The sequence below is a fragment of the Salmo salar genome, chromosome 26, assembly GCF_965601325.2.
Source record: "Salmo salar chromosome 26, fSalSal1, whole genome shotgun sequence".
Lineage (NCBI taxonomy): Eukaryota > Metazoa > Chordata > Actinopteri > Salmoniformes > Salmonidae > Salmo > Salmo salar.
This window is the reverse complement of record NC_138316.1, coordinates 19,487,305-19,514,077: the sequence shown is the minus strand read 5'-3', so window position 1 is coordinate 19,514,077 and position 26,773 is coordinate 19,487,305. Positions and strand designations below refer to the sequence as shown.

At 47.1% G+C, this 26,773-nt stretch overlaps 2 protein-coding genes across 4 annotated transcripts; one reads left to right on the top strand and one right to left on the bottom strand.

Annotated features, from left to right (window-relative positions):
* Positions 1-1,744: 1,744 nt before the first annotated feature.
* LOC106587179 (pre-mRNA-splicing factor ATP-dependent RNA helicase PRP16) lies at positions 1,745-26,201 on the bottom strand. 3 transcript variants are annotated; one of them, XM_014175264.3, is made up of 25 exons: positions 25,906-26,201; positions 25,045-25,389; positions 24,708-24,913; positions 24,429-24,593; positions 24,149-24,317; positions 23,896-24,014; positions 23,713-23,786; positions 23,453-23,608; positions 23,147-23,308; positions 17,517-17,624; positions 17,290-17,414; positions 17,018-17,155; positions 16,524-16,710; positions 15,618-15,803; positions 15,189-15,329; positions 14,178-14,405; positions 13,004-13,111; positions 12,784-12,896; positions 10,976-11,184; positions 10,088-10,242; positions 9,793-9,948; positions 9,362-9,622; positions 9,104-9,199; positions 8,872-8,993; positions 1,745-3,846 (listed from the first exon to the last, which is right to left on the bottom strand). In XM_014175264.3, the coding sequence occupies exons 2-25, from the start codon at positions 25,371-25,373 to the stop codon at positions 3,765-3,767; spliced, it is 3,795 nt and encodes a 1,264-aa protein (XP_014030739.2). In that variant the 5' UTR covers positions 25,374-25,389; positions 25,906-26,201; the 3' UTR covers positions 1,745-3,764. The 3 variants fall into 3 exon arrangements, with proteins under 3 accessions (XP_014030739.2, XP_014030740.2, XP_014030738.2); XM_014175265.3 differs by having other exon boundaries at positions 24,708-24,910; XM_014175263.3 differs by having other exon boundaries at positions 26,089-26,185.
* lat3 (Large neutral amino acids transporter small subunit 3) lies at positions 1,747-2,053 on the top strand (the record flags this gene model as incomplete). Its single annotated transcript, NM_001141825.2, is given in 1 exon segment — positions 1,747-2,053. A coding segment is annotated over 1 exon segment (126 nt), but the record flags the coding sequence as incomplete, so codon positions are not given.
* Positions 26,202-26,773: the final 572 nt, after the last annotated feature.

Sequence of the window (26,773 nt, the reverse complement as noted above, 5' to 3'; positions counted from 1 at the left end):
GCTTTAAGTCCAAACCATGGTTAAATCCTAACCCTAGCTGCCTGCAACCCTAATTTTGGCATAACCTTGGTTTATCATACTTTTATCCTACTTTTCTTTTTGGACCCGTAAGGTGCTGAAGCTCAGCATGGCACTCTCTTTAACAAGGTGCAGGAGTCTGGCTCTGGGAAGCCCAGCTCAATTTAACCACTGCATATCTGAAGGGAAAGGGGATAGCTAGTCAGTTGCACAACTTTAACCCAACCCCTCTGAATCAGAGCGGTGCGGTGGGCTGCCTTAATCGACGTCCACAGAACAGTTGTCTGCGGTTAACTGCTTTGCTCAAGGGCAGAACAGCCGATTTTTCCACCATGCCGGCTTGGGGATTCTAACCAGCGACCTTTCGGTTACTGACCCAACACTGCTAACCGACAGGCGACCTACCGGTGTTTGTGTGAGGGGGATGCACTGATTTCTTTTGTTTTATCTGACAGGTTCACTCTCTCCTATATCAACAGAACGTCACCGCAATCTGATCTTCTGTCAGAGCTAGGTGTTGAGCCATTTCTACTCTACATCACAGTGAAATCAGTCATCATGACCTTTGCACTTCACCCCTATGGTCAAACATATGAGACGAAAGCACAAATAACCCAAAAAATTCATGCTAGCAGGTTGGGAGAAACATTTAGAAAATAGTAAAAAAGACACTGCTTTGTTTGGCCAAGGAGGGTCATCCATCATAATTATAATTAGAAAGTGTCACCTCACCTTTCTGCCAGATCAGCGGCTGATTAAATATTCTCTGGCTGCAGCCAATAATTGAATTGTGTGTGTATGTGCGAGCATGTGTGTAAAACCCAAGGGCTGCTGGGAAAAGCAAAATTAATTACGCACAGGTCTGGCGCCACTAATGAGCGGGCCATGATTAGCTGCATATTTATTCACATTGGGTTGTTGGGCAAGGTTCACCATTCTCTGGCAGAAAAGCTGTTGGAACTGTAGTCACTACTAGTCAGACATTAGCAGGTTATATACATGAAAACCTATCCACCTGTCAATCATTAGCAGGTGATTAGTCAAGTCTTTTACTTGTATGTAAACTACATAAACATGGACTATGGGCTGGGTAAAATCTGTATCACAGAAGATCCGTGTTCAAATGTAAAGGTAATTTTCGATTGAGCCGACATAGCCTATGCAGCGTTTACCGTGAATGCTGTCTCCGCAAACAGTGCCTTTAAAATTTAATTTGAGCTATAAAACGCAGATCTTCCGTGATACGGATTGAATCCAGCCCTTCAAGCGTTGATCATTAGCTCAGATTTGAGGTTTAGGGGATGGATTCAATCCGTAATCGCTGAAGTTCCGTGGTATAGCATGATTGAAATGTAGGGCTGGATTCAATCCGTAGCACCGAAGATTAGCGTTGTAGCGCAGTAGAAATGATAAGATCATTTTCAATTGAGTACATGCAGTCTCTGCGGATACATTGCCTTTAAATTTCAAATCACGTCATAATGCTGATCTTCGGCGCTACAGATTGATTCCAGCCCTTAAAGGCAATGCTCCCGCGTTCACGGAGACTGCATTCACAGTAAACGCTGCATGTCGGCTCAATCAGAAATGACCTTCACATTTCAATTGCACTTTACTACAGAACTTCCGCAATGCAGATTGAATCGAGACCTTAGGCTCTGACTGAGATAGTGTTTACTTCGTTTTACCTGTGGTGAGGGAATCAAGGACACATAAACCAACAGAGTAAAAAATAAGACAATTTATTTTCAGTTCCCAAACTGTAGTCAAGTTAAAAATTATATTCGCAAACCATGGGCTGGTGTTACCAGAGCCTAATTTCACATCACAAAACAGAATCACTGACCACCAACAAGACAAGATACTGGTCTGTACAAAACTATACAAAGTCAAATCTAGTACACAGAGAATGAATGACTTCAGAATCAAGTCCACCGCTTGGAACTTGCTGAACCACCTTGCTAAACCTGACTACTCAAGTGCAGGACATATCAGTCTGGTGAAGAGACATGATGTAAGACAGGGTTTCCCAAACTCGGTCCTGGGGCCCCCCAGGTGCACGTTGTGGTTGTTGCCCTAGGACTACACAGCTGAATCAAATAACCAACTCATCATTATGCTTTGATTATTTGAATCAGCTGTGTAGTGCTAGGGCAACAACCAAAACCAGCACCCGGGACCAAGTTTGGGAAACCCTGATCTAGGAGACATGCCACAGTTACACACACATATCAACTCCAACCATGGGCCCTGCAAAATACATTTCTGGGATCATTCACCCACTTGACTTGGAGGGGAATCTCAAGATAAAATTGGTGGGCATTTTCAACACAAGGACCATGAGAGGCTGAGGCCGTCATGAGTTTCATCCAGGTTCTGACATTCATGTGTAAACGGAGAGAAGCTGAGGAATATTACAGTGCTTTGAAGGGCTAATGGGGTTAGGAAAAGCTCAATTGCTAAAGCTTGTCCTCCAAACAGTTTGCATGAAGGGTGTTGTTAAGGTAACTCCAGATAGAAGGTCTGAACCACTCATGCCACAAGCACAGTTTGGATAATGCTTCAGTCAGTGAAGGGGCACTTCACCATGGCACAGGCCATTTGCTACACACGACATACAAAAGGATACAGAGGTCAGCCAGTTGTACAATGTGGAAATGATCTCTTGAAGGAGATTTGAGAGGGACATGATGAAATTGAAAAATAAAAAAATCTGGCAGAATTCATGGACACACGACAGTACAACTTCTGCCTCCTCTCTCTACTCACACTGAATGACATACAGCCCAATGAACACACTATGGGATCAGACTAGTTGGGACCAGCTGTCCACTTATGACTGACAGCACAATGCAGCACTACTTAAACACTAGTGATGGGGAAGGGGGGGGGTCTATACAGTTACATATTGGGATATTATTTGACAATATTTTGTATTGTTTTGACAATATCGCAATATTATTTTGGCGCTAGTTGCCTGTACCTGCACCAAAACACCAGTATTTTTCCTTCCATTTCTTGTTCTCCATTTTATTTTGAATTCACAACTTTTATTTCCATGACTGATCAAAATTCGTTCCTCATGGATCTCTCTCTTGTCCCTCTGCAGCAGATATATGGTGAGCAATATGTTCGGAACATCGACTCACAATAAAAATCACAGTATCGAATCGCAACACATATCGAATCGGCACATCATGCCTAAATCGTGAGGTCCCTGGCAATTCCCAGCCTTATTGAACATAGTTTATATTGATCTGGAGAGACTACCATCAAGAAAACAGCCCCTTGTAGGGTACAGTAGGAGATGGAACAACTAAAGGTTTCCTGCTTGGACACTGTAGCCAGTGAAGGATTATAATAAAGGCTTTGACAGATTTTCAAGGTATATCAAATACCCTTTAAAGACAATACCTTTTCAATGTTTCATCATTTTTTTTTGTTTGTTTTCTTACTATCACAGAAATAGAAAATACTGCATTCTAACAGCCGTATACTGTATCTCTCTGCACGTAAAAATGGAGGGACGCTATGTGGATTTGCTGACAGAAAATGTCTGTTACGGGAGCCTCATGCCTTATACAAGTTCTACCTCTGCTGGCCTATGTCTGAACTGCGGCTGGTACCGAACAATAGGAGGGGAGCTTTCCAAGCCCTCTCAGCAAGGCTCATCCAGTGATGGTATGGTACACATACAGGTGATATTTAGTGATGAGTTCAAGTGTTTAAGTCTTAACAGAGAAGATCTAGAGCCCAAAACGAGCTGGGGTGCGCTTTGGGGTCATGGGTGCCTCCTCCTTCCTTCCCGGGGTGCAGATTTTCACAGCCCTATCGAGACAAAAGAATAAACAATTGTCAATGGCAGAAGAGAATAAACATTTTTAAAAACTTGCCATGTCAAAGATAATGGGATAGGCTAGCAGAGAGGGAGGGACAGGCTAGCGGGGGGGGACAGGCTAGCGGGGGGGAGGGACAGGCTAGCAGAGGGGAGGAACAGGCTAGCAGGGGGGAGGAACAGGCTAGCGGGGGGGGGAGGAACAGGCTAGCGGGGGGGGGAGGAACAGGCTAGCGGGGGGGGGAGAGAGACAGGCTAGCGGGGGGGAGAGAGACAGGCTAGCGGGGGGGAGAGAGACAGGCTAGCGGGGGGGAGAGAGACAGGCTAGCGGGGGGGAGAGAGACAGGCTAGCGGGGGGGAGAGAGACAGGCTAGCGGGGGGGAAAGAGACAGGCTAGCGGGGGGGAGAGAGACAGGCTAGCGGGGGGGAGAGAGACAGGCTAGCGGGGGGGGGGAGAGAGACAGGCTAGCGGGGGGGGGGGGAGAGACAGGCTAGCGGGGGGGGGGGGGGAGAGACAGGCTAGCGGGGGGGGGGGGAGAGACAGGCTAGCGGGGGGGGGAGAGAGGCTAGCGGGGGGGGGGGAGAGACAGGCTAGCGGGGGGGGTGGAGAGAGACAGGCTAGCGGGGGAAGGGTCAGGCTAGCGGGGGGAGGGTCAGGCTAGCGGGGGGAGGGTCAGGCTAGTGGGGGGGAGGGTCAGGCTAGCGGGGGGAGGGTCAGGCTAGTGGGGGGGAGGGTCAGGCTAGCGGGGGGGGGAGAGACAGGCTAGCGGGGGGGGGAGAGACAGGCTAGCGGGGGGGGGAGAGACAGGCTAGCGGGGGGGGGAGAGACAGGCTAGCGGGGGGGGGAGAGACAGGCTAGCGGGGGGGAGAGAGACAGGCTAGCGGGGGGGGGAGAGACAGGCTAGCGGGGGGGAGAGACAGGCTAGCGGGGGGGGGGAGAGACAGGCTAGCGGGGGGGTGGAGAGAGACAGGCTAGCGGGGGAAGGGTCAGGCTAGCGGGGGGAGGGTCAGGCTAGCGGGGGGGGGAGAGACAGGCTAGCGGGGGGGGGAGAGACAGGCTAGCGGGGGGGGGAGAGACAGGCTAGCGGGGGGGGGAGAGACAGGCTAGCGGGGGGGGAGAGAGACAGGCTAGCGGGGGGGAGAGAGACAGGCTAGCGGGGGGGGAGAGACAGGCTAGCGGGGGGGAGAGACAGGCTAGCGGGGGGGGGGGGAGAGACAGGCTAGCGGGGGGGTGGAGAGAGACAGGCTAGCGGGGGAAGGGTCAGGCTAGCGGGGGGAGGGTCAGGCTAGCGGGGGGGAGGAACAGGCTAGCAGAGGGGGAGGAACAGGCTAGCAGAGGGGGAGGAACAGGCTAGCAGAGGGGGAGGAACAGGCTAGCAGAGGGGGAGGAACAGGCTAGCAGAGGGGGAGGAACAGGCTAGCAGAGGGGGAGGAACAGGCTAGCAGAGGGGGAGGAACAGGCTAGCAGAGGGGGAGGAACAGGCTAGCAGAGGGGGAGACACAGGCCAGCAGAGGGGGAGACACAGGCCAGCAGAGGGGGAGACACAGGCCAGCAGAGGGGGAGACACAGGCCAGCAGAGGGGGAGACACAGGCCAGCAGAGGGGGAGACACAGGCCAGCAGAGGGGGAGACACAGGCCAGCAGAGGGGGAGGAACAGGCTAGCAGAGGGGGAGGAACAGGCTAGCAGAGGGGGAGGAACAGGCTAGCAGAGGGGGAGGAACAGGCTAGCAGAGGGGGAGGAACAGGCTAGCAGAGGGGGAGACACAGGCCAGCAGAGGGGGAGACACAGGCTAGCAGAGGGGGAGACACAGGCCAGCAGAGGGGGAGACACAGGCCAGCAGAGGGGGAGACACAGGCCAGCAGAGGGGGAGACACAGGCCAGCAGAGGGGGAGACACAGGCCAGCAGAGGGGGAGACACAGGCCAGCAGAGGGGGAGACACAGGCCAGCAGAGGGGGAGACACAGGCCAGCAGAGGGGGAGACACAGGCCAGCAGAGGGGGAGACACAGGCCAGCAGAGGGGGAGACACAGGCCAGCAGAGGGGGAGACACAGGCCAGCAGAGGGGGAGACACAGGCCAGCAGAGGGGGAGACACAGGCCAGCAGAGGGGGAGACACAGGCCAGCAGAGGGGGAGACACAGGCCAGCAGAGGGGGAGACACAGGCCAGCAGAGGGGGAGACACAGGCCAGCAGAGGGGGAGACACAGGCCAGCAGAGGGGGAGACACAGGCTAGCAGAGGGGGAGACACAGGCCAGCAGAGGGGGAGACACAGGCCAGCAGAGGGGGAGACACAGGCCAGCAGAGGGGGAGACACAGGCCAGCAGAGGGGGAGACACAGGCCAGCAGAGGGGGAGACACAGGCCAGCAGAGGGGGAGACACAGGCCAGCAGAGGGGGAGACACAGGCCAGCAGAGGGGGAGACACAGGCCAGCAGAGGGGGAGACACAGGCCAGCAGAGGGGGAGACACAGGCCAGCAGAGGGGGAGACACAGGCCAGCAGAGGGGGAGACACAGGCCAGCAGAGGGGGAGACACAGGCCAGCAGAGGGGGAGACACAGGCCAGCAGAGGGGGAGACACAGGCCAGCAGAGGGGGAGACACAGGCCAGCAGAGGGGGAGACACAGGCCAGCAGAGGGGGAGACACAGGCCAGCAGAGGGGGAGACACAGGCCAGCAGAGGGGGAGACACAGGCCAGCAGAGGGGGAGGGACAGGCTAGCAGAGGGGGAGGGACAGGCTAGTAGGGAGGGATAAGCAGACGCCGCTGACAGCAAAATCTATAATCTTTAATTACAGCAGCGCGACACTGACACTACCCAGGATTCCCTCCTCAGTCCTCACACACACCAGCAATTATAGCCATCAGGTCATAACCCAGTCCTTCCCTTCATCCCTCAGTCCCCCCCCCAGCTAAAGTCACATTTGAAAAATATATTTATTTATTAAATTAAACTTTAATTTAACAAGGTTATTTCTAGAGGCTAAGAAAGTCTTTCACCTTTATTTTCCAATGTCTTTCACACACACACACACACACACACACATCCTGAGAGGCCTGCTGGTAGGAGGATATGGAGAAGTGAGGAGGACAGCCTGGCTGAGATTAAAGCCAAACCATAAGTAATGTGCCTCCCTTTCCATAATCCTCAGTAAAAAGCAGAGTTTGGAAGCAGGATGGATCATTCTAGGTCTAGTAGACAGACATATTGTTGTCAAGTGCTTTAAGAGCTCTCTGTCTGAGGGCCACTCTTCTTTCCACACACAGGTGTTTGGTGAACACAGCACAGAGGGAAGACAGCACCCTCATTCCTACCACCACCTTCACATACAAGGACAGAACACTACGCACAGCTCTGCATTTACATTGAATAAAATCACTGACTTAGAGCTTTGAGTCCACTTATCTGAGTAAGGGTGGGGGGGTTGCTGAATGACAGACAGGAACCAGATCAAAAAGTGGAGTAGAAGTGTTTCATGGGGCCCCGGCACGGTGAAGGGATGCTTGTGTTCACAGGCAGAGTCGGACAAAAGCAGCTGACAGCCCACGAGAGCCGGCCATGTTTATTATCATAATTCTGAGGTGCTCGCTCTCTAATCTATTCCTTAATCCTCTGCGTTTTAAGGTGATTATTTTGGAGACTGTCTGACAGACACAGACTCTTATTGTTAATTAATAAGCAGATTTATTGCTATATCAAAGTGTTATTTTTTTCCTCCCAAACCCATCTCTCTTTTGTGAGCCTTATGGAACGGGTGCAAAATAAATAAAAAAGTGTCCCTTCTAATTTGAAAATAAACGCTGTCTCCTTTCTCCCCTCTGCTGTGGCACCATTTAAATTGCAGCAGTAATGGGGGTCAGCCAGGAGTCAATATTATTTATTTTTGTCTCGTCTGGAGGGACTGGAGGTGAGAAAAGCTCATCATGGAAAGAGAGAGGTATAAAAGACAGAGAGGATAAGAGAGGAGAGGCAGAGATCATTAGAGAGAGATGGGTAGAGAAGACAGAGAGGATAAGAGAGGAGAGGCAGAGATAATTAGAAAGAGATGGGTAGAGAAGACAGAGAGGATAAGAGAGGAGAGGCAGAGATAATTAGAAAGAGATGGGTAGAGAAGACAGAGAGGATAAGAGAGGAGAGGCAGAGATAATTAGAAAGAGATGGGTAGAGAAGACAGAGAGGATAAGAGAGGAGAGGCAGAGATAATTAGAAAGAGATGGGTAGAGAAGACAGAGAGGATAAGAGAGGAGAGGCAGAGATAATTAGAAAGAGATGGGTAGAGAAGCAGCAAAATTAACCAGTTTCTACGACTCGGAAGGGGCCCATTCTGGAAAACGAACATTTCCCATTGACCCCCACTGTAAGAGCAAACTTCGCCGTCGATTTTTTGTTATACAGAAATAACAAAACATGATGAAAAGCTGCAGTATTGCTCAATGTACATGTAGCCAGGTCAAAAATCACAACCTACGGTTCGCAATGCTCCCACGTAGGGAAATAGAGCCTGTGAGGAGAGCACTGTGGCTTCAGGCTATTCGGCGTGGGAAATGTAGGGACGCGGTGTCCAAGTAGGCTACACGTAGCTATGTGTGTGTAAAACATTTAATCACAGGTAAGACATTTAACTTGTTAAGTACAGTCTGGTTGTAATTCCACTCACCACTTGTAGCTGTATAGTCTATTTGTTTGTGGTGTTGGTCTTGGCTAGCTTAATGTTCTGGTTGGTAGCTAGCTAGCACTCACATGGCTAACGTTAGCGCCGTCATGAAAAGGGCCATGAGGGAAGCCTTTCAATATTACGTTTTTCTAAGTAGCGGGAACGCTTGGCAATGTTGAAAAGTTATCTTTAGACATGTACTTTTCTTAAAATGTAGCTTTGTAAGAAACCTGCATTTCAGAAAGGTCAAGATTTTACCAATTGGGTAACCAAGGTAACCACAGGTCATTTTCCTGGTCTATTTAATAGCGACTGGGACTATTGTCAGAGTGAAACCTCTCTGTGAAGAATAGATGAGTGTATACCTGACGGTGCCCACGTTGCTCTTCCTGTCCTGATCCTCTCTCCTGCTCCTCAGTTGCTGCTCCGCCAGAGACATCTCCTCCTCCATGTTAGTGATCTCCTCCTTGGCCCGCCGCCGGTTCTCCTGCACACAGAGAGAGAGGAACAGAGGGGTGAGAGGAGAGAAAAGGACAGAGGGAGGAGGAATTAACCATGAGACGTAGGGAGGGAGGAAGTAAAGGCCGAAGAGCTTACCATCCTGCTCTTCCCTGCCTGTTTGACGCTGTAGAACATAGGCCCCAGCTCAGCCAGCCACTCCCCATCCACCGCAGTCACACACTGCATGTACTCCTACAGGAGGGACATCAAACACAGGTTACAACCCATTACAACACAGTAACAGAGCTAGAAGGATGATATACACGACAGCTCTTTCTGGTGAGTCAAGGTGTAGAACATCGTCTCTGAACAGTCCAGATCATAGCATAGCTGTGTGGAGGCTGGGTCTGTTACCTTGGTGGTCATGACCAGCTCGTGGTAGGTGATGTAGTCTGGGGTGTAGCCCATGCCAAACAGAGAGCTGGTGGGGTGGAGGTGGCAGGGCATGCCTGTCCTCACGTTCACATACTCCCCTATGCCCTTCAGCTTGGCTGCCTGGTGGAAGTAGGCAGCACAGATACACTTCCTGATGATGTCCCAGTCTGAGCCACAGGACACCAGGTTCATCCTCTGCTGCACCATGATGTCTTTGAGCTGGGAGCGCACCTCGCGCACCTGAAACGCCCACAGAGACACGTTAGCTACCGGAGAACCAACACAACAGGACATTCAATACGCATTGCTCAGTGTGTGACTATTGTGATGCAAAGTGGTAATGAAGTGCATTTGGATCCTAAGCCAGGGAGACTGGTCAGAGAGGGTGAAGGACAGGGGCGTGGTCTGACCTTACGCATGGCCTTGGTGTGGATGAAGTGTTCGTTGCACCAGATGCTGGAGTAGTTGTTGTTCTTCCACTGCAGGTAGACGTTCAGGTAGGTCAGGTGGTCGCTCTCTGGGACCGAGAACTTCTCCCTCACCTGGTCACTCTCCTCCTCACGACCCTGGAAAGGTCGGGACACAGAGGAAATACAGGGGTCACAACTGTCCAGTGTGTAATGTGAATTTTTCTTAACAGTAAGATAAACAAATATTGGCAACACATTAAGACATTGATTGGTTGGCGGTCTCAATGACATCTACCTTAGGCCTGTAGAAGATGGCCGGTACAGACAGCATGGAGACGATGATGAGGATGTCAGCACTGCAGCCCATGTCACATGATACGATCAGCATCTTGGACAGAGCCGGGTCCAGAGGGAACTCCACCATCAGCCTCCCAGTGGGCGTCAGGGCACCTGAGGGGGACACAAATAATAACACTTCCTGTCTACAGAGGAGAGGGGCAACACAATAAAGGTGACACCTTCCTGTCTATAGCCCTGAGAGAGAGAGAGAGAGAGAGAGAGAGACCGAGAGAGAGACCGAGCGAGAGAGAGAGAGATAAAGTGCTAACATAGGAGGATGGTTACAAAAACATATTTAAATCAAACTTTGCCAGCTCTGATTTAAATGATTACATGACAGACTATAAAGGAGCTTAGAGGGAAAGTGCAGAGGCAGAACAGGCTGTAATGGCCAGGTAAACCTTAATCAGAGATAATCTGCTGTTAACACACCACACAGGCAAACGTCAAAAGTCCTCCACAGACACCAAATCCCCTAATCCCCAGGGATCTGGCTCAGATGAGACAGAGATGAGACTCAGCCAGTCAAATCTAACAGAGGATAAAGCACTATGCAATTACTCCACTACCTACACCACAGTGCTACCTAGCTCTGTACTTTACGGTGTGCAGTGCATGTACATACCATTACAGCAAACTATTGACTAGTTCCATCATCCAAGTCTCTCCTCGCAGCACATGAAGTAGTTATTGTTAATCTGTTGGCTGTATGCTGGTGGGGAACACATACTTATCCCAGCCTATTTTAACCTTGTTTTCTGAGATTATTTATTATATTTGATCAATTTGTACATTTAGTGGCCTAATCTTGAGTGATGTGGTCCAGGCCAGGGCAGAGACCCACCCGTGTTGTCCAGGGCCCCCAGGATCCACAGCTGGTACATGGAGTTGAGCATGTTGTCCTCAGGCGGGGGGTCCATGAAGTGGAAGAGCAGCAGGTCCTGGACCCCCAGGGATTTGAGCAGCAGCACCACGTTGGCCAGGTTGGTCCGCTGAATCTCTGGGATGGTGGTGGTCAACATCTCATTCTTGAAGGCGCTCTGGGTGTACAGCCTGGATGGACAGAGGAGGAGAGAGGGAGAGATGGAGTGAGAGCGAATAATCTAGCAGACACATTTTTTCTAAATGCACAAATGCTCCATAGAGTGACAGGTCTGGAGATGCTGTCTTCACCACCTGGTTAAACCCGCTCTGCATGGCACCGATATGATTTCACACAGCGCTCTAACCCTGTAACAATGGCACAGTGCTCTAACCCTGTAACAATGGCACAGTGCTCTAACCCTGTAACAATGGCACAGTGCTCTAACCCTGTAACAATGGCACAGTGCTCTAACCCTGTAACAATGGCACAGTGCTCTAACCCTGTAACAATGGCACCGTGATTGAGAAGCCTCCGTTTCCATGAAAGCTGAACGCTCCCCAACTGACATTTAGAGAAGGGCAAAGAGACAGGCCTACTGCACATTATAAACATTTAACCAAGCTACTTATGAAGTATTTACTATCCAAACTACTTAGAGCAGCTCCATTTGCTGCTTCAGACTGATAGGTCTGGCCTAACAAAGCATCTCTCAACCATTTCAGTTAGTGGCTAATCCCTCTGAAGTGTGTGCATTATGGGGGAATGATCTGCGTTTGTTTACGCCGGGTTGTGTGATTATCCTCGGGGCTGGAGATGTGCGGTGTGTGTGTGTGTTGGGTGCAGTCACAGCTAAGAGGTGCTTTGAGTAGCAGATTCTTCACAGATCTGAGAGAGTGTGTGTGTGTGTGGGGGGGGGGGGTAATCTTGGTAGAGGGGGCTTTTATAAAATTCCCAGCTCATTTACAAGGCAAAACAATCATGTGCCTGGTGTGTTTGTCACCATCTCCCTCAACTTGGGGAAGTATGACAGATAGGTGAAAGGTCAGGTGAAAGGTCAGGTGAAATCTCAGAGAGAACAGGCTTTTGTGTCACATTCTCCCTGCTGTAAACAGAGTTAAACTGCATGAAATCCTGTAGAGATTAGGATTCTCCCTCCTTCTCTCCCTCCCAGCCACTGATGGCTTTGAAAGCAGCCCAGCCGCCTTGCAGATCAGAGGCCTGGACAGCCCATCTGAGGGGAGCTCTGATGTGCATCAGCCAGAGGATGAAACACCAGCGGCGGCATTACACACAACACACACACAATCACGCTTCAGATAGACACCCGTTTCAGCACGGCTTACCATACAAAAGGATGCTAATGTTGTTAGCTGTTTTTTTACCTTTTTGGTGGATAGGAGCGGTTGGAATGAGATAGCAGGCAGAGTGAGGAGAATTGTGTAATTCAGCCTGTTTATTCCTATATCTAGGCCCAGAAAGACATGAAAGGGGGAAGATATGGCTGATCTAATATTGTAGTTCCAGACTGCTTCAGTCAGATGTAGAGGAGTATTGAAGTATCCTTCTAGAAGACAGGACACTCTTGACATGTGAATACTCCCTTCCTGCTAGCCCTGACTGGAACTCTCAAACATCACACCAAGGTGACACCTTCATTATGGCTCCATACTTCTCTACAACAACTGGAGGAGAAAGGAAGCCCTCTGGAAACTGAGGAAAGTGGGAGGACTGCACATTTGGAGTGTGAGACTGCGTGAGTGTGAGTAAGTGTGTAGACAGTGACTGACCTGTAGCACTGGCCCGGCCCTGTACGTCCTGCTCTGCCTGCACGCTGGTTGGCGTTAGCCTGGCTGATGGGGTACACCTGCAGGGCATCCATGCCAATGCGAGGGTTGAACACCTGTCAAAGAGAACACATCAACAACAAACACAGAGAAATACTATCCTAACATGGTGTGTCTTATTTCATTTGATAGTCTGGGGAAGATAGTGAGGGTGACAGGGTACCTTGAGTTTGCAGTATCCAGCATCCACAACAAACATGATACCATCCACAGTCAGGGAGGTCTCGGCGATGTTGGTGGCAACGATGCACTTCCTCACACCATCTGGAGCCTGGCGGTTAGAAAACATAAAGACATTAGCTACACGTCACTTTACCAGTAAGAAGGACGTGTTTCTTTTTGTGTAATATACAGTGCCTTCGGAAAGTATTCAAACCCCTTGACTTTTTCCACTTTGTTACGTTACAGCCTAATTCTAAAATGGATTACATTTCTGTTTCCCCCTCATCAATCTACACACAATACCCCATAATGACAAAAATAAATGTTTTACATAAGTATTCAGACCCTTTACTCAGTACTTTGTTGAAGCACCTTTGGCAGCGATTACAGCCTCCAGTCTTCTTGGGTATGAAGATACAAGCTTGGCACACCTGTATTTGGGGATTTTCTCCCATTCTTCTCTGCAGATCCTCTCAAACTCTGTCAGGTTGGATAGGGATGGTCGCTGCACAGCTATTTTCAGGTCTCTCCAGATATGTTAGAGATCGGGTTCAAGTCCAGGCTCTGGCTGGGCCACTCAAGGACATTTGTAAACTTGTCCCGAAGCCACTGCTGCATTGTCTTGGCTGTGTGCTTAGGATCGTTTTCCTGTTTGACGGTGAACCTTCGCCCCAGTCTGAGGTCCTGAGTGCTCTGGAGCAGGTTTTCATCAAGGATCTCTCTGTACTTTCCTCCATTCATCTTTCCCTCAATCCTAACTAGTCTCCCAGTCCCTGACGCTGAAAAACATCCCCACAGCATGATGCTGCCACCACCATGCTTCACCGTAGGGATGGTGCCAGGTTTCCTCCAGACGTGACGCTTGGCATTCAGGACAAAGAGTTCAATCTTGGTTACATCAGACCAAAGAATTTACATTTTTTACTGGTTTTGCTTTGTCATTATGGGGTATTATGTGTAGATTGATGAGGAAATGTTTTATTTAATACATTTTAGAATAAAGCTATAACCTAACAAAATGTGGAAAGTCAAGGGGTCTGAATACTTTCTGAATGCACTGTATATGCATTCCAACAACCTAACAGCAAGTATGCTTGTGTACAAAGGATACTGCAATATGTTAAGATTTCCAACTGTACATGTTAGTGTAACAGTAACTGGGTGTTATTGGTTACCTTCTGGAAGATCTTGGCCTGGAGGTCAGAGGGCAGCTGGGAGTAGATGGGCAGTACAGTTAGAGGAGGGGCGCTCTCCAGATCCTCCAGACGCTCCACGATCTGGTCTGACGTCACCTCGATGTCCTCCTGGCCAGGCATGAAGATGAGGATGTCTCCCCCCATACCACTAAGGTGGATCTGTAGGGCCTGCTTCACTGCTGCCTCCACATAGTCTTCCTGGGGAGTCTGCACTCAGATAACACACAACACTGTTAGAATACACAGCAACCACACACTCCCTTGGTACAAATAACAGTAGTCTTACCCCATGACTAAACCAGCCCCGCGGCTGCGTCCATTGTGCGCGTGATCATTTTCTCTATCCCCACCAGGCGCGATCATTACACGCAGGTTAAAATACCAAAACCAACTGTGAATGAATTCTATTCATTTCAGGAAAGGTCGAAACACATGAAACGTTCATGGACATTTAGCTAGATAGCCGTGGCTCGCAGTTTCTCCAGGGATGTTATTTTACCCAACATGCAAATAGTCCTCTTTTTAGCTGCTTCTTTTTGTAAATTTGACAAATGTGTGTGTTTCTCTACTATGACAATTAACCCACGGACAAAAGTGAAACCAAGTTACTTCTTAGTTATAACTAAGTTAATCCTTAGTTATAACTAAGTTACTTCTTAGTTATAACTAAGTTAATTCTTAGTTATAACTAAGTTACTTCTTAGTTATCTTTGATTAATCTCTCCTTGTTAGTCTTTAAAGCACCCACATTGTATCTTCGTGAAAACCAATAAGGAGATGGGAGAGGCATCTGAAATAGAACCAAGTAGAGTGGACGAAATGACTGAAAAACATGCATGTGTACATTTATTTTGCAACCCTCGCGCAAGGAAATGTGGCCGGTCTAGTCAGGGTATAAGTCATTATACAAATTAAATGGCTGCATTGACTCCCTGTAAAAAAAGATATAGAATAATGAATGGATGTTGAATGGAGAGTTGGACACAATACCTTGCTGAATAAGATGTCTACAGGGAATGTTCTTCCTGGAATGTGGAATATGGGAACGTTGCCGAAAAATGCAGCAAATTTGTCAGAGTCCATGGTGGCTGAGGTGACTATCAGCTTGAGGTCAGAACGCCTCGATACAACCTGGAAGAAAAGGACAGAGTTCTACTACTGCTTACAAGACAACCAAAGCCTCCGAATAAAAAATATGCACACAAAAGAATTACAATTGAATAACATCCAGGGAGTTGTAAAAGTGTCTCCCTGGTCTGGCAGTCTAAGCCACTGCCCTGGACCACATGTATCACTGCCAGTATGGGTTTGAATACGGCCCACTGCTCTTTCAGCACTCTCGATCCTACCTTCACCTCTATACCACTCTATCCAATAAACATACAAAAGACTTGGGGGGGGAAAAAGTGTCTCCCTCACCTCTCGTAGCAGGCCGAACAGCACATCTGTGTTGAGGGAGCGTTCGTGGGCCTCGTCCATGATGACAGCACTGTAGTGGTCCAGATCTGACTCTCTGAGAGACTCTCTCAGCAGGATGCCGTCTGTCATGTACTTTATCACAGTCTTCTCCGACGTACAGTCCTCAAAGCGGATCGCATAACCCACCTGCAAAGCAAAAAAACGGAATAGTTTAGTAGTGAACTGCATACATTTACATTCCACGTATGAACTACGGCCTTCAAACGACAGTGCTACGGGTCAACCAAAGAAACGAGCTGGCGAGGAGAGTTCCATTACAAGTTGTAGAATGGAAGCGGTGTACAATCTCTGAATCACCACTAGATAGCGGTGTTGCACAACATATGAATACAAGCGTCAAATCCATAAGGAAAAAACCAAGACAGCACCATGACTCAACATCAACTGACAGACAGTGACAGACAGTGAACTGTGAACAGTGAACAGGGCAGTGGCTTAGACTGCCAGACCAGGGAGACACTTTTACAACTCCCTGGATGTTATTCAATTGTAATTCTTTTGTGTGCATATTTTTTATTCGGAGGCTTTGGTTGTCTTGTAAGCAGTAGTAGAACTCTGTCCTTTTCTTCCAGGTTGTATCGAGGCGTTCTGACCTCAAGCTGATAGTGACCTGACAGACAGTGAACATTGATATCCGGTGGGGAAAAAACACTTACTGTGTTCTGGAGTACTTCCGTTCCTCGATAAACAAGTTAATTGCAGTTCATAAACTCTTGCCAGGTCTGTTACACTGGGTTAACTGATAAGACTAGTTATCCACTGCTTTGACTGATCCATAGATCAGTGTTTCTAAGACCTAGTTAATGTTTGTCTAGTAGCTCCTCCATCAGCCAGCTGAATGCTCACCTCCTCTCCCAGGTTGCTGCCCAGCTCCTCGCTGACTCTCTTGGCCACGCTCATGGCTGCCACTCTGCGGGGCTGGGTGCAGCCCACCATGCCGTAACTGGTGTAGCCGTCCTCGTGAAGGTACTGGGTCAGCTGGGTGGTCTTCCCACTGCCCGTCTCCCCCACCACGATCACAATGCTGTTGTCCCTGGAGAGAATCACATCACAACCAATAACATTCCAATCCTGATGGGACTTTCAACCTTACGAAACTGTGGAAACATGAATAACGGCTCACGAAAACAGATCCAGAAGTGTATTCGTCAATGATTTACAAATGCTGTCTAACATTACCTAAGTCACCTTTGATGTGGTCATTCTCTAACCAAAGGTAAATCACATATGAACATTCTGACTTCACAGTCCCAAACTCCCCCCTTCATTGCCATACATGTCTTATCCAACACCCTGACGTGGTCCCAGGACAGCCAGGCCGGGTCCAGTAGAGTAGCTACCTGATGATGTTGAGCAGCTGCTGCCTCACAGCGAAGATGGGCAGATACTGCCTCTGCTCCAGCAGGGTCTTCTTCTTAGCAAACTCACTGCTGGCCTCACTCTTATCTTTCATGTGGTCTGCAAACTTCTGATCCGTTCTGGAGGGAGGAAGGAAAGGAGAGGGAGGGAATTAATGAGCTTGATCTTGTCACATGTCCTTGTCACAACAGATGTTTAATAAACATTCAGTATGGAGACAAAATAAGCCTTTAGCAAAAGGCTTGTTTGTTACCTGTAGTCCACCTTGCCATCCTCGCCCACTGGTTTGCCCCCAGAGCTATCCCCGTCCTCGGTCTTCTTGATGCCCATAATGTCACCCAGCTTGGTGCCTGCCAGCTCCCAGTGTTTCTGTTGAGCCTGGAGAAACAATCAAAATAACAGTCAGCTATTCAGCCAGTAACCATACCATCAAGTACTGTATAGCTGTTTTAAACATTGCCTCCACTCCACTCAGCCTACCTTCTTGCGTTCCTTCTGCTCGCGGTGCTTGCGGACCAGCTGGCTGCCCTTGCGGGAGATGATAGCCATGTCAGAGGTGGCGTCTTTCACAGGGATGACAGGCTCCGGCTACAGCACAGAGAACCATCAGCAACAGTACGCATTCAGTACACAGCAACTCTGATAGTAAGACCACTAGTTATTACTCAACCAGTTCCAAATACTTTACAGCAGACTCTCACAATCCCTCAACAAGCCTGCAACAGCTCTCCGCCAATGGCTCAGATCTTAAAAGTATATACACTCCCCAAAATATTTGGAAAGTGAAGAAAAAATATTTGTCTCTATACTCCAGCATTTTGAATTTGAGATCAAATGTTTTATACGAGGTGACAACAGTATGTCACCTTATTTGCATAAGTCTTCAGATGCTTTCCTAAGAACCTCAAAATTTAACTCAGGTGCACCCTGTTTCCATTGATCATCCTTGAGATATTTTTTCTACAACTTGGAGTCCAACTGTGGTAAATTAAATTGATTGGACATGATTTGGAAAAGCACACACATGTCTACAGTTGAAGTCAGAAGTTTACATACACTTAGTTTGGAGTCATTAAAACTCGTTTTTCAACCACTCCACAAATTTCTAGTTAACAAACTATAGTTTTGCAAGTCGGTTAGGACATCTACTTTGTGCATGACACAAGGAATTTTTCCAACAATTGTTTACAGATTATTTCACTTAATCACAATTCCAGTAGGTCAGAAGTTTACATACACTAAGTTGACTGTGCCTTTAAACAGCTGGGAAAATTCCAGAAAATTATGTAATGGCTTTAGAAGCTTCTGATAGGCTAATTGACATCATTTGAGTCAATTGGAGGTGTAGCTGTGGATGTATTCCAAGGCCTACGTTCAAACTCTGTGCCTCTTTGCTTGACATCATGGGAAAATCAAAAGAAATCAGCCAAGGCCTCAAAAACTGTAGACCTCCACAAGTCTGGTTCATCCTTGGGAGCAATTTCCAAACGCCTGAAGGTACCACGTTCATCTGTACAAACAATAGTACGCAAGTATAAACACCATGGGACCACGCAGCCGTCATACCGCTCAGGAAGGAGACGCGTTCTGTCTCCTAGAGATGAACGTACTTTGGTGCGAAAAGTGCAAATCAATCCCAGAACAGCAGCAAAGGACCTTGTGAAGATGCTGGAGGAAACAGGTACAAAACTATCTATATCCACAGTAAAACGAGTCCTATATCGACATAACCTGAAAGGCCGCTCAGCAAGGAAGAAGCCACTGCTCCAAAACCGCCATAAAAAAGCCAGACTACGGTTTGCAACTGCACATGGGGACAAAAAAAAAATCGTACTTTTTGAAGAAATGTAATCTGGTCTGATGAAACAAAAATAGAACTGTTTGGCCATAATGACCATCGTTATGTTTGGAGGAAAAAGGGGGAGGCTTGCAAGCCGAAGAACACCATCCCAACCGTGAAGCACGGGGGTGGCAGCATCATGTTGTGGGGGTGTTTTGCTGCAGGAGGGACTGGTGCACTTCACAAAATAGATGGCATCATGAAGGAGGAAAATTATGTGGATACATTGAAGCAACATCTCAAGACATCAGTCAGGAAGTTAAAGCTTGGTTGCAAATGGGTCACCCAAATGGACAATGACCCCAAGCATACTTCCAAAGTTGTGGCAAAATGGCTTAAGGACAACAAAGACAAGGCATTGGAGTGGCCATCACAAAGCCCTGACCTCAATCCCATAGAAAATTTGTGGGCAGAACTGAAAAAGCATGTGGGAGCAAGGAGGCCTACAAACCTGACTCAGTTACACCAGCTATATCAGGAGGAATGGGCCAATATTTACCCAACTTATTGTGGGAAGCTTGTGGAAGGCTACCCAAAACGTTTGACCCATGTTAAACAAATTAAAGGCAATGCTACCAAATAGTAATTGAATGCATGTAAACTTCTGACCCACTGGGAATGTGATAAAATAAATAAAAGATGAAATAAATCATTCTCTCTACTATTATTCTGACATTTCACATTCTTAAAGTAAAGTGATGATCCTAACTGATCCTAATTTTTACTAGGATTAAATGTCAAGAATTGTGAAAAACTGAGTTTAAATATATTTGGCTAAGGTGTATGCAAACTTCCGACGTCAACTGTATATAAGGTCCCACAGTTGACAGTGCACATCAGAGCAAAAAGACTTGGAGAAGGGTCCACAAAATGTCTCGAGCATTGAAGGTCCCCAAGAACACAGTGGCCTCCATCATTCTTAAATGGAAGAAGTTTGGAACCACCAAGACTCTTCCAAGAGCTGGCTACCCGGCCAAACTGAACAATCGGGGGAGAAGGGCCTTGGTCAGGGAGGTGACTAAGAACCCGATGGTCACTCTGACAGAGCTCCAGAGTTCCTCTGTGGAGATGGGATAACCTTCCAGAAGAACAACCATCTCTGAAGCGCTCCACCAAATCAGGCCATTGTAGAGTGGCCAGACGGAAGCCACACTTCAGTAAAAGGCACATGACAGGACTCTCAGACCATGAGAAACAAGATTCTTTGGTCTGATGAAAACAAGATTGATCTCTTTGGCCTGACTGCCAAGCGTCACATATGGAGGAAACCTGGCACCATCCCTACGGTGAAGCAAGGTGGTGGCAGCATCATGCTGTGGGGATGTTTTTCAGCGGCAGGGACTGGGAGACTAGTCAGGATCGAGGGAAAGATGAATGGAGCAAAGTAGAGAGAGATCCTTGATGAAAACCTGCTCCAGAGCACTCAGGACCTGAGACTGGGGCGAAGGTTCACCTTCCAACAGGACAACGATCCTAAGCACACAGCCAAGACAATGCAGCAGTGGCTTTGGGACAAGTTTCCGAATGTCCTTGAGTGGCCCAGCCAGAGCCTGGAGTTGAACCCAATCGAACATCTCTGGGGAGACCTGAAAAAAGCTGTGCTGCGACGCTCCCCATCCAACCTGACAGAGCTTGAGAGGATCTGCAGAGAAGAATAGGAGAAACTCCCCAAATACAAGTGTGCCAGGCTTGTAGCGTCATACCCAAGAATACTCGAGGCTGTAATCGCTGCCAAAGGTGCTTCAACAAAGTACTGAGTAAAGGGTCTAAATATTTATGTAAATATGATTTAATTTTAGATTTTTAATACATTTGCAAACATTTCTAAAAACCTGTTTTTGCTTTGTCATTATGGGGCATTGTGTGTAGATTGTTGGGGGGGGGGGGTGGGGGGGACGATTAAATCAATTTTAGAATAAAGCTGTAACATAACAAAATGTGGAAAAAGTCAAGGGGTCTGAATACTTTCACTGGATATTTGGCTGCTGTGATGTGCTGCTGAAAGATGAATTTATCTCCCAGTGTCTGGTGGAAAGCGGACAACAAGGTTTTGCTCTAGGATTTTGTCTGCGCTTAGCTCAATTCCTTTTCTTTTTAGCCCCCCCAAAAAAACTACTCCCTATTCCTCGCCATGACCCCTAACATGATGCAGCCACCACCATGCTTGAAAATATGAAGAGTGGTACTCGGTGATGTGTTGTGTTGAATTTTCCCCAAACATTTTTGTCACATTCTTTGCAGTTTTACTTTAGTGCCTTACTGCAAACAGGGTGCATGTTTTGGAATATTTTTTTTTATTGTGCACAGACTTCCTGCTTTTCACTCTGTAGTTACTACACAATACTAACTTAATTGACAATGTTGTTGATCCATCCTCAGTATTCTCCTATCATAGCCATTGAACTCTGTAACTGTTTTAAAGTTACCATTGGCCTCATGGTGAAATCCCTGAGTGGTTTCCTTCCTCACCGGCAACGGAGTTAGGAAGGACGCCTGTACCTTGTTAGTGACTGGGTGTATTGATATGCCATCCAAAGTGTAATTAATAGCTTCACCTTGCTCAAAGGGATATTCAATGTCTTCTTTTGATTTTTTTTTCAGTCTACCAATAGGTGCCCTACTTTACAAGGCGTTGGAAAACCTCCCTGGTCTTTGTGGTTGAATCTGTGTTTGAATTTCACTGCTCGACTGAGGGACCTTACCGAGATAATTGTATGTGTGAGGTACAGAGGTACCGTAAATTCCGGACTATAAGCCGCAACTTTTTTCCCAGGCTTTGAACCTCTCGGCTTAAACAATGACGCGGCTAATATATGGATTTTTCCCGCTTTCAAATTTTTTTTCTCCAAAAAAACACATTCTGTGACATGCTCAGTTTTTTGGTGGCATGAAGCTTTCATTAGACCAATGAAATTGCCGAACGGGTTAAGGTCAAACAACTTTTTTGTTTACTGTTTAGATTAAATCGAGCGCTCTCAAACTTCCCATCATTCTGATTACGGTAGTCATTTTGTCACCCTCATCATGGTAAAGACACGGAGAAATGCATATGATGCAGCTTTCAAGTTGAAGGCGATTGATCTGGCTGTTGGAAAAGGAAATAGAGCTGCTGCACGGGAGCTTGGTCTTAATGAGTCGATGATAAGACGTTGGAAACAGCAGCGTGAGGAATTGACTCAGTGCAAAAAGACAACTAAAGCTTACTGCTAATTTTTTATTTTTTGTTACAAGCCGTGTTTCGTTAAAGCCTATTTATTTTTGTTACAAGCCGTGTTTTGTTAAAGCCTATTTATTTTCGTTAAAGCCTGTGTAAAGTTCATTTGTTTTAATGTACCGGTAGGCACCAACAAAATGTGGAAAAGTAATGGTGTGTGAATACTTTCTGAAGACACTGTATTTGGACAAATTCACTAATAATGTATTAAATTCTGTGAAAGTTTAGTATTTGGTCCCATATTCCTAGCAAGCAATGACTACATTAAGCTTTTGAGCCTAGAAACTTGTTGAATGCATGTCAAATCAAATCAAATTTTATTTGTCACATACACATGGTTAGCAGATGTTAATGCGAGTGTTGCGAAATGCTTGTGCTTCTAGTTCCAAACATGCAGTAATATTTAACAAGTAATCTAACCTAACCTAGCATGTGCAGTTGGTTTTGGGTGTGTTTCGGATTATGTTATGCCCAATAGAAATGAATGGTAAATTGTGTCATTTTGGACTCACTTTCATTGTAAAGAAGAATAGAATATGTTTCTGAACACTTCTACTTTAATGTGGATGCTAGCATGATTACAGATAGTCCTGAATGAATCGTGAATAATGATGAGAGAGAAAGTTAGAGGCATAAATATCATACCCCCCAAAAATGCTACCCTCCCCTGTTATTGGTAAAGGAAACAAAACCAGAAGCAAATTTCACTTCTTTAGGAAAACTGCCCTAATGTTGGAGACAAACATCATTATACTGTCAACTAGAATCACCTTTATTTATTTTCCAAGCTATAGTACAGAATATTTTACATACAGCAGGTTTTTAAAGGACCAAAGAGAGTGGTCTGCTTTGCGTTTTCATTTTTGCCATGGAAAAAAAATATTGCGACACTGTTATCGTCAAAGCCCTAGTGTCGCCTCACAAAACATTTGATCTCAAATCCAAAATGCTGGAGTATAGAGCCAAATTAAAAGTTTTAGTTTCCCTGTTCAAATAAATAGGAAGCGGAGTGTTGGTAATTTCATTGGCCCATAACGTGCTGTAATGATGTATTACCTGCTTGGTGAAGACAATCCTCCCGTCCAGGAAGGGAGGGACCAGGTTGTGAACCAGCAGGTGGACCTTGGCAGCGTTGTCCTCCTCAAAGTCATCATCCACCTCCAGCCTCTGGACCACTCCACTGGTCAGCATACGGTTAGTCTCCCAGCGCTCATTATCCTGGCAGGAGGAACACAACACGCATCGTTAAACACAGTCAACACACACACACAATTTAAACCCATGGATGGTATTAACGATAACTAAACGGGCTACATGACCCAGGGCTGGAGGTGGTCATAGAGTAGCAACACAGTGCCATACCTCATTGATCTGTCGTCTCTGGGCAGAGATGCGTTTCTGTGTCTGCTTCTGCAGGATCTGCTCTCTTTTCTTCACGTAATCCTCAGAGGTGGAGGTCAGTGGGTTGTGGAACTCGTCATAGCCTTCGTCCATCATGTACCAGTCTCTGTCCGCTTGCTGCAACACCGCAGGGCAATAGTCAATACATAGAAATGTGCATTTATGAATGTTGGGAAAGCTATTAATTTGTGTTACTACCAAGACTCCACATGTCCACTGACCTTCTGGTCCTCCTCCCACTGCTGCTTCTCATCATCATTATCAAAGGTGATGCCATCCTCTCCTTCATTCTTACCTGGGGCACAGAGACACAATCCACAAACATCAGCAAGCCTTATCAGAGCATTAATAAGAGCTCAAATGTGACTGGGGGAAGAGGGAGAGGGGAAGGAGGAGGGGCTTACCTTTCCCACGGGACAGACGAGGAGTGGAGCCCAAGTGCTTCCTGTCATTGGCCCATTCGTTGTACTTGTATGATGGGGTGGGAAGGGGTGTGTCATCAGGATACCGGCCTCTGACTGACCTGGGAACAGAAACAACAAAAGTTAATTTAAAAGCTGAAAATAACATTTCTAATAGCCACTGAAAAGGAGTCTTTTAATAGTACTATTAAACCCAGTTAAATTAACATACAAGTGTTGAGCTGCAGTTGCTTACTTGTCCTTCCTCTCGCTCTCCCGTCCAGAGCGGGGGCTGCGCTCCGACCGTTCAGACTTGTCAGAATCCTTGTGTGAAGGGGCAGGAGAGGGAGATTCCCAGTGGGAACGGCGTGAGCTGGCATAGCCGCTGTCATCCTCATCCCAGCTGGTGCGCGAGGGAGTGCCATCTGATTCAAAGGGTATGAGGAATGGAGGGAGAGAGAGTGGTTTGTGTATTGTAAGCGTGACCTAAGGACGTTAAAGGACTGCCTGTCCGGGGGTGTGGCAGGGTTACTGACCTTTGGGGCGTGTCTGGGGCGTTGGAGGCTCCTCTCTCTTGCTCCCCCGGCTGATGCGTTCGGAGGACCAGCCTTCTCTCTGTGAGCGCTCACTCCTCTCACTGCGGTCTCCACGCTCCGACCGGCTGCTGCCGCCACCGCGGCTGTGACTGCGCTCCCGCTCATCTGCCATCAAAACAGTTAGTAATTACTTCAGTCAGAAATACACAACAGATAGAAAAGATTGCTATTGCCAGAATATTAACAATGTGCATGCAGATGTATACATTTTTTGCTCACCTCTTTCACCCCTTTGATCTCTGTCTGTATCTCTGATCCTCTCTCTGTCCTTCTCCCTCTCTCTGTTCTTGTCCTCTTTGGAGGAGGCGTACATTCCATGCTCACGCCGGTCTTTCTCCCTCTGCTGGTGTTTGCGACGGAACTCTTCACTGACTCCTCCAGGGTTAGAGGGTGTCTCTGAGCCAGTCACACGGTACTTCCTGCTGCTTTATGAAACATAGAATAAAGTGTCAATAAGACAACGCTGAACGCATCAGTTTCGATCTCTTGATAGGGAGAGTTTGTATTCTATGCCAGTACGAAAAGAGGCTACAGTAACTCAAACCAAATCACATACCTCTCTTTTTTACCACCCTGGTCCTCCTCGTCTTTGTCTTCTTCATCAGACCCAGAATCACTTTTCCCTTCCTCCCAATCCTTGTAGGAGGATACCTTGGATTTCTTGTTATTCCTGTCATCACTGTCAGCCTCAGCCTGCTCCTTGCCCTCACGCTCCTTTCTCTTTTGAGCTGCCAGCAGATCCAGGCCCAGGAGAGAGGTGCGTGGAGTGGGTGCACGAAAGACATGAGGCTCTACTGCTGCACTCTTCTTCTTCACAATCAGCCCGCCAACCTGCGCAGTGAGGTCACTGCCCTCCAGTCGATGCAGTGACGCATCATCCTCCATGGTCTCAAACAACTGTCTGGATTGGATACCACATTTTTGGGGAGATTAGCCAACTACTAATTCTGTAACGTTAAGGATGTGTCAGATAATTTAGACCGAAACACTTAACCAAAGGCACTTTGCATACGGAAATTTGAACGACTTGAGAGATTAATACATTAAACTAATCGATCAAAAGTATAAAATCGCTTGAATAATTCACGGAATGCATTTTAGATTGCTACAGTAGCTAGCTACGTAGCTATTTAGTCAGTACTGTAGCTACACTAGCTACTTACATTATATTTGTTACACCTACATCTAACGCCCGGCAGAAACGATTATAATTTAGTGACAGACGTGACTTCAAATAAAACACCTTAAAGTAGATAACGTTACCTAGCTACATAACTGGATATCGCTCAGCCAATGAATTAAATAGCGAGCTAGCTATTACGTTACAAAAAGGAAATTAAACTAATAGGTACGACTATACACCCGATATTACAGTACAGTTGTAAAATCCCATTTAATAAAACACGGGCTTGCTTACCTTTAACAATAGGTGGTGAGTCTATCAAGACGCTTACACTAGCTAGCTAGTATTTTTTTTAGCGAGCTAGCTAAACCTGCCACATGTATTTATTGTAAATCAAAAAACGATCTTCAATAACATTAACAACCCGAGTTATTGGGAAAATAACATTCATGTAAGTACGAAAACTGTGACACCCACTTGAAATGATTCAAACCATTAGCTATTTTCTTTTGTAAATTATGCGTTTTTTGTTTACAAAGACAGAAGCCGCCATTGCTATCCCACAATTCCACGGGATATTCCTAAAAGAAACTTTATTAAAATTCTGTACCAGAACACTGGACAATCGACTTTCTTCTTTGTGTGGCTTTTTCCGTGTGGCTAGTTGTGTGGCTAGTTGCATATTGCTGCGTTTCGCAGGTTGGAGTGCGAATTGCACATTTTGGTCACCGAAAAAAGGGAAAATGAGAATAGGACCACCATCTAACCCTGCACCTATACACTTGAATCGTACTACACTGGCTTTGACGCTTGTCGGATGTGGCAAGGCTTGCAAACTATTACAAACTATAAAGGGAAGCACAGCCGCGAGCTGCCCGGTGACACGAGCCTACCATACGCTTCGAGGCAAGTAACACTGAAACATGCATGAGAGCATCAGCTGATCCGGACGGCTGTGTGATCACGCTCTCCGTAGCCGATGTGAGTAAGACCTTTAAACAGGTCAACATTCACAAGGCCGCAGGGCCAGACGGATTACCAGGACATGAACTCCGAGCATGCGCTGACCAACTGGCAAGTGTCTTCACTGACATTTTCAACCTGTTCCTGACTGAGTCTGGAATACCAACATGTTTCAAGCAGACCACCATTGTCCCTGTGC

Coding starts and splice junctions, on each gene's coding strand:
- LOC106587179 (XM_014175264.3), bottom strand. CDS start 25,373: ATGGAGGATGATGCGTCACTGCATCGACTGGAGGGCAGTGACCTCACT. Junction 17,156..17,289: donor GATGGCAAGGTGGACTACAG/GTAACAAACAAG, acceptor TCCTCCCTCCAG/AACGGATCAGAAGTTTGCAG. Junction 16,711..17,017: donor CAGCTGCTCAACATCATCAG/GTAGCTACTCTA, acceptor GATTCTCTCCAG/GGACAACAGCATTGTGATCG.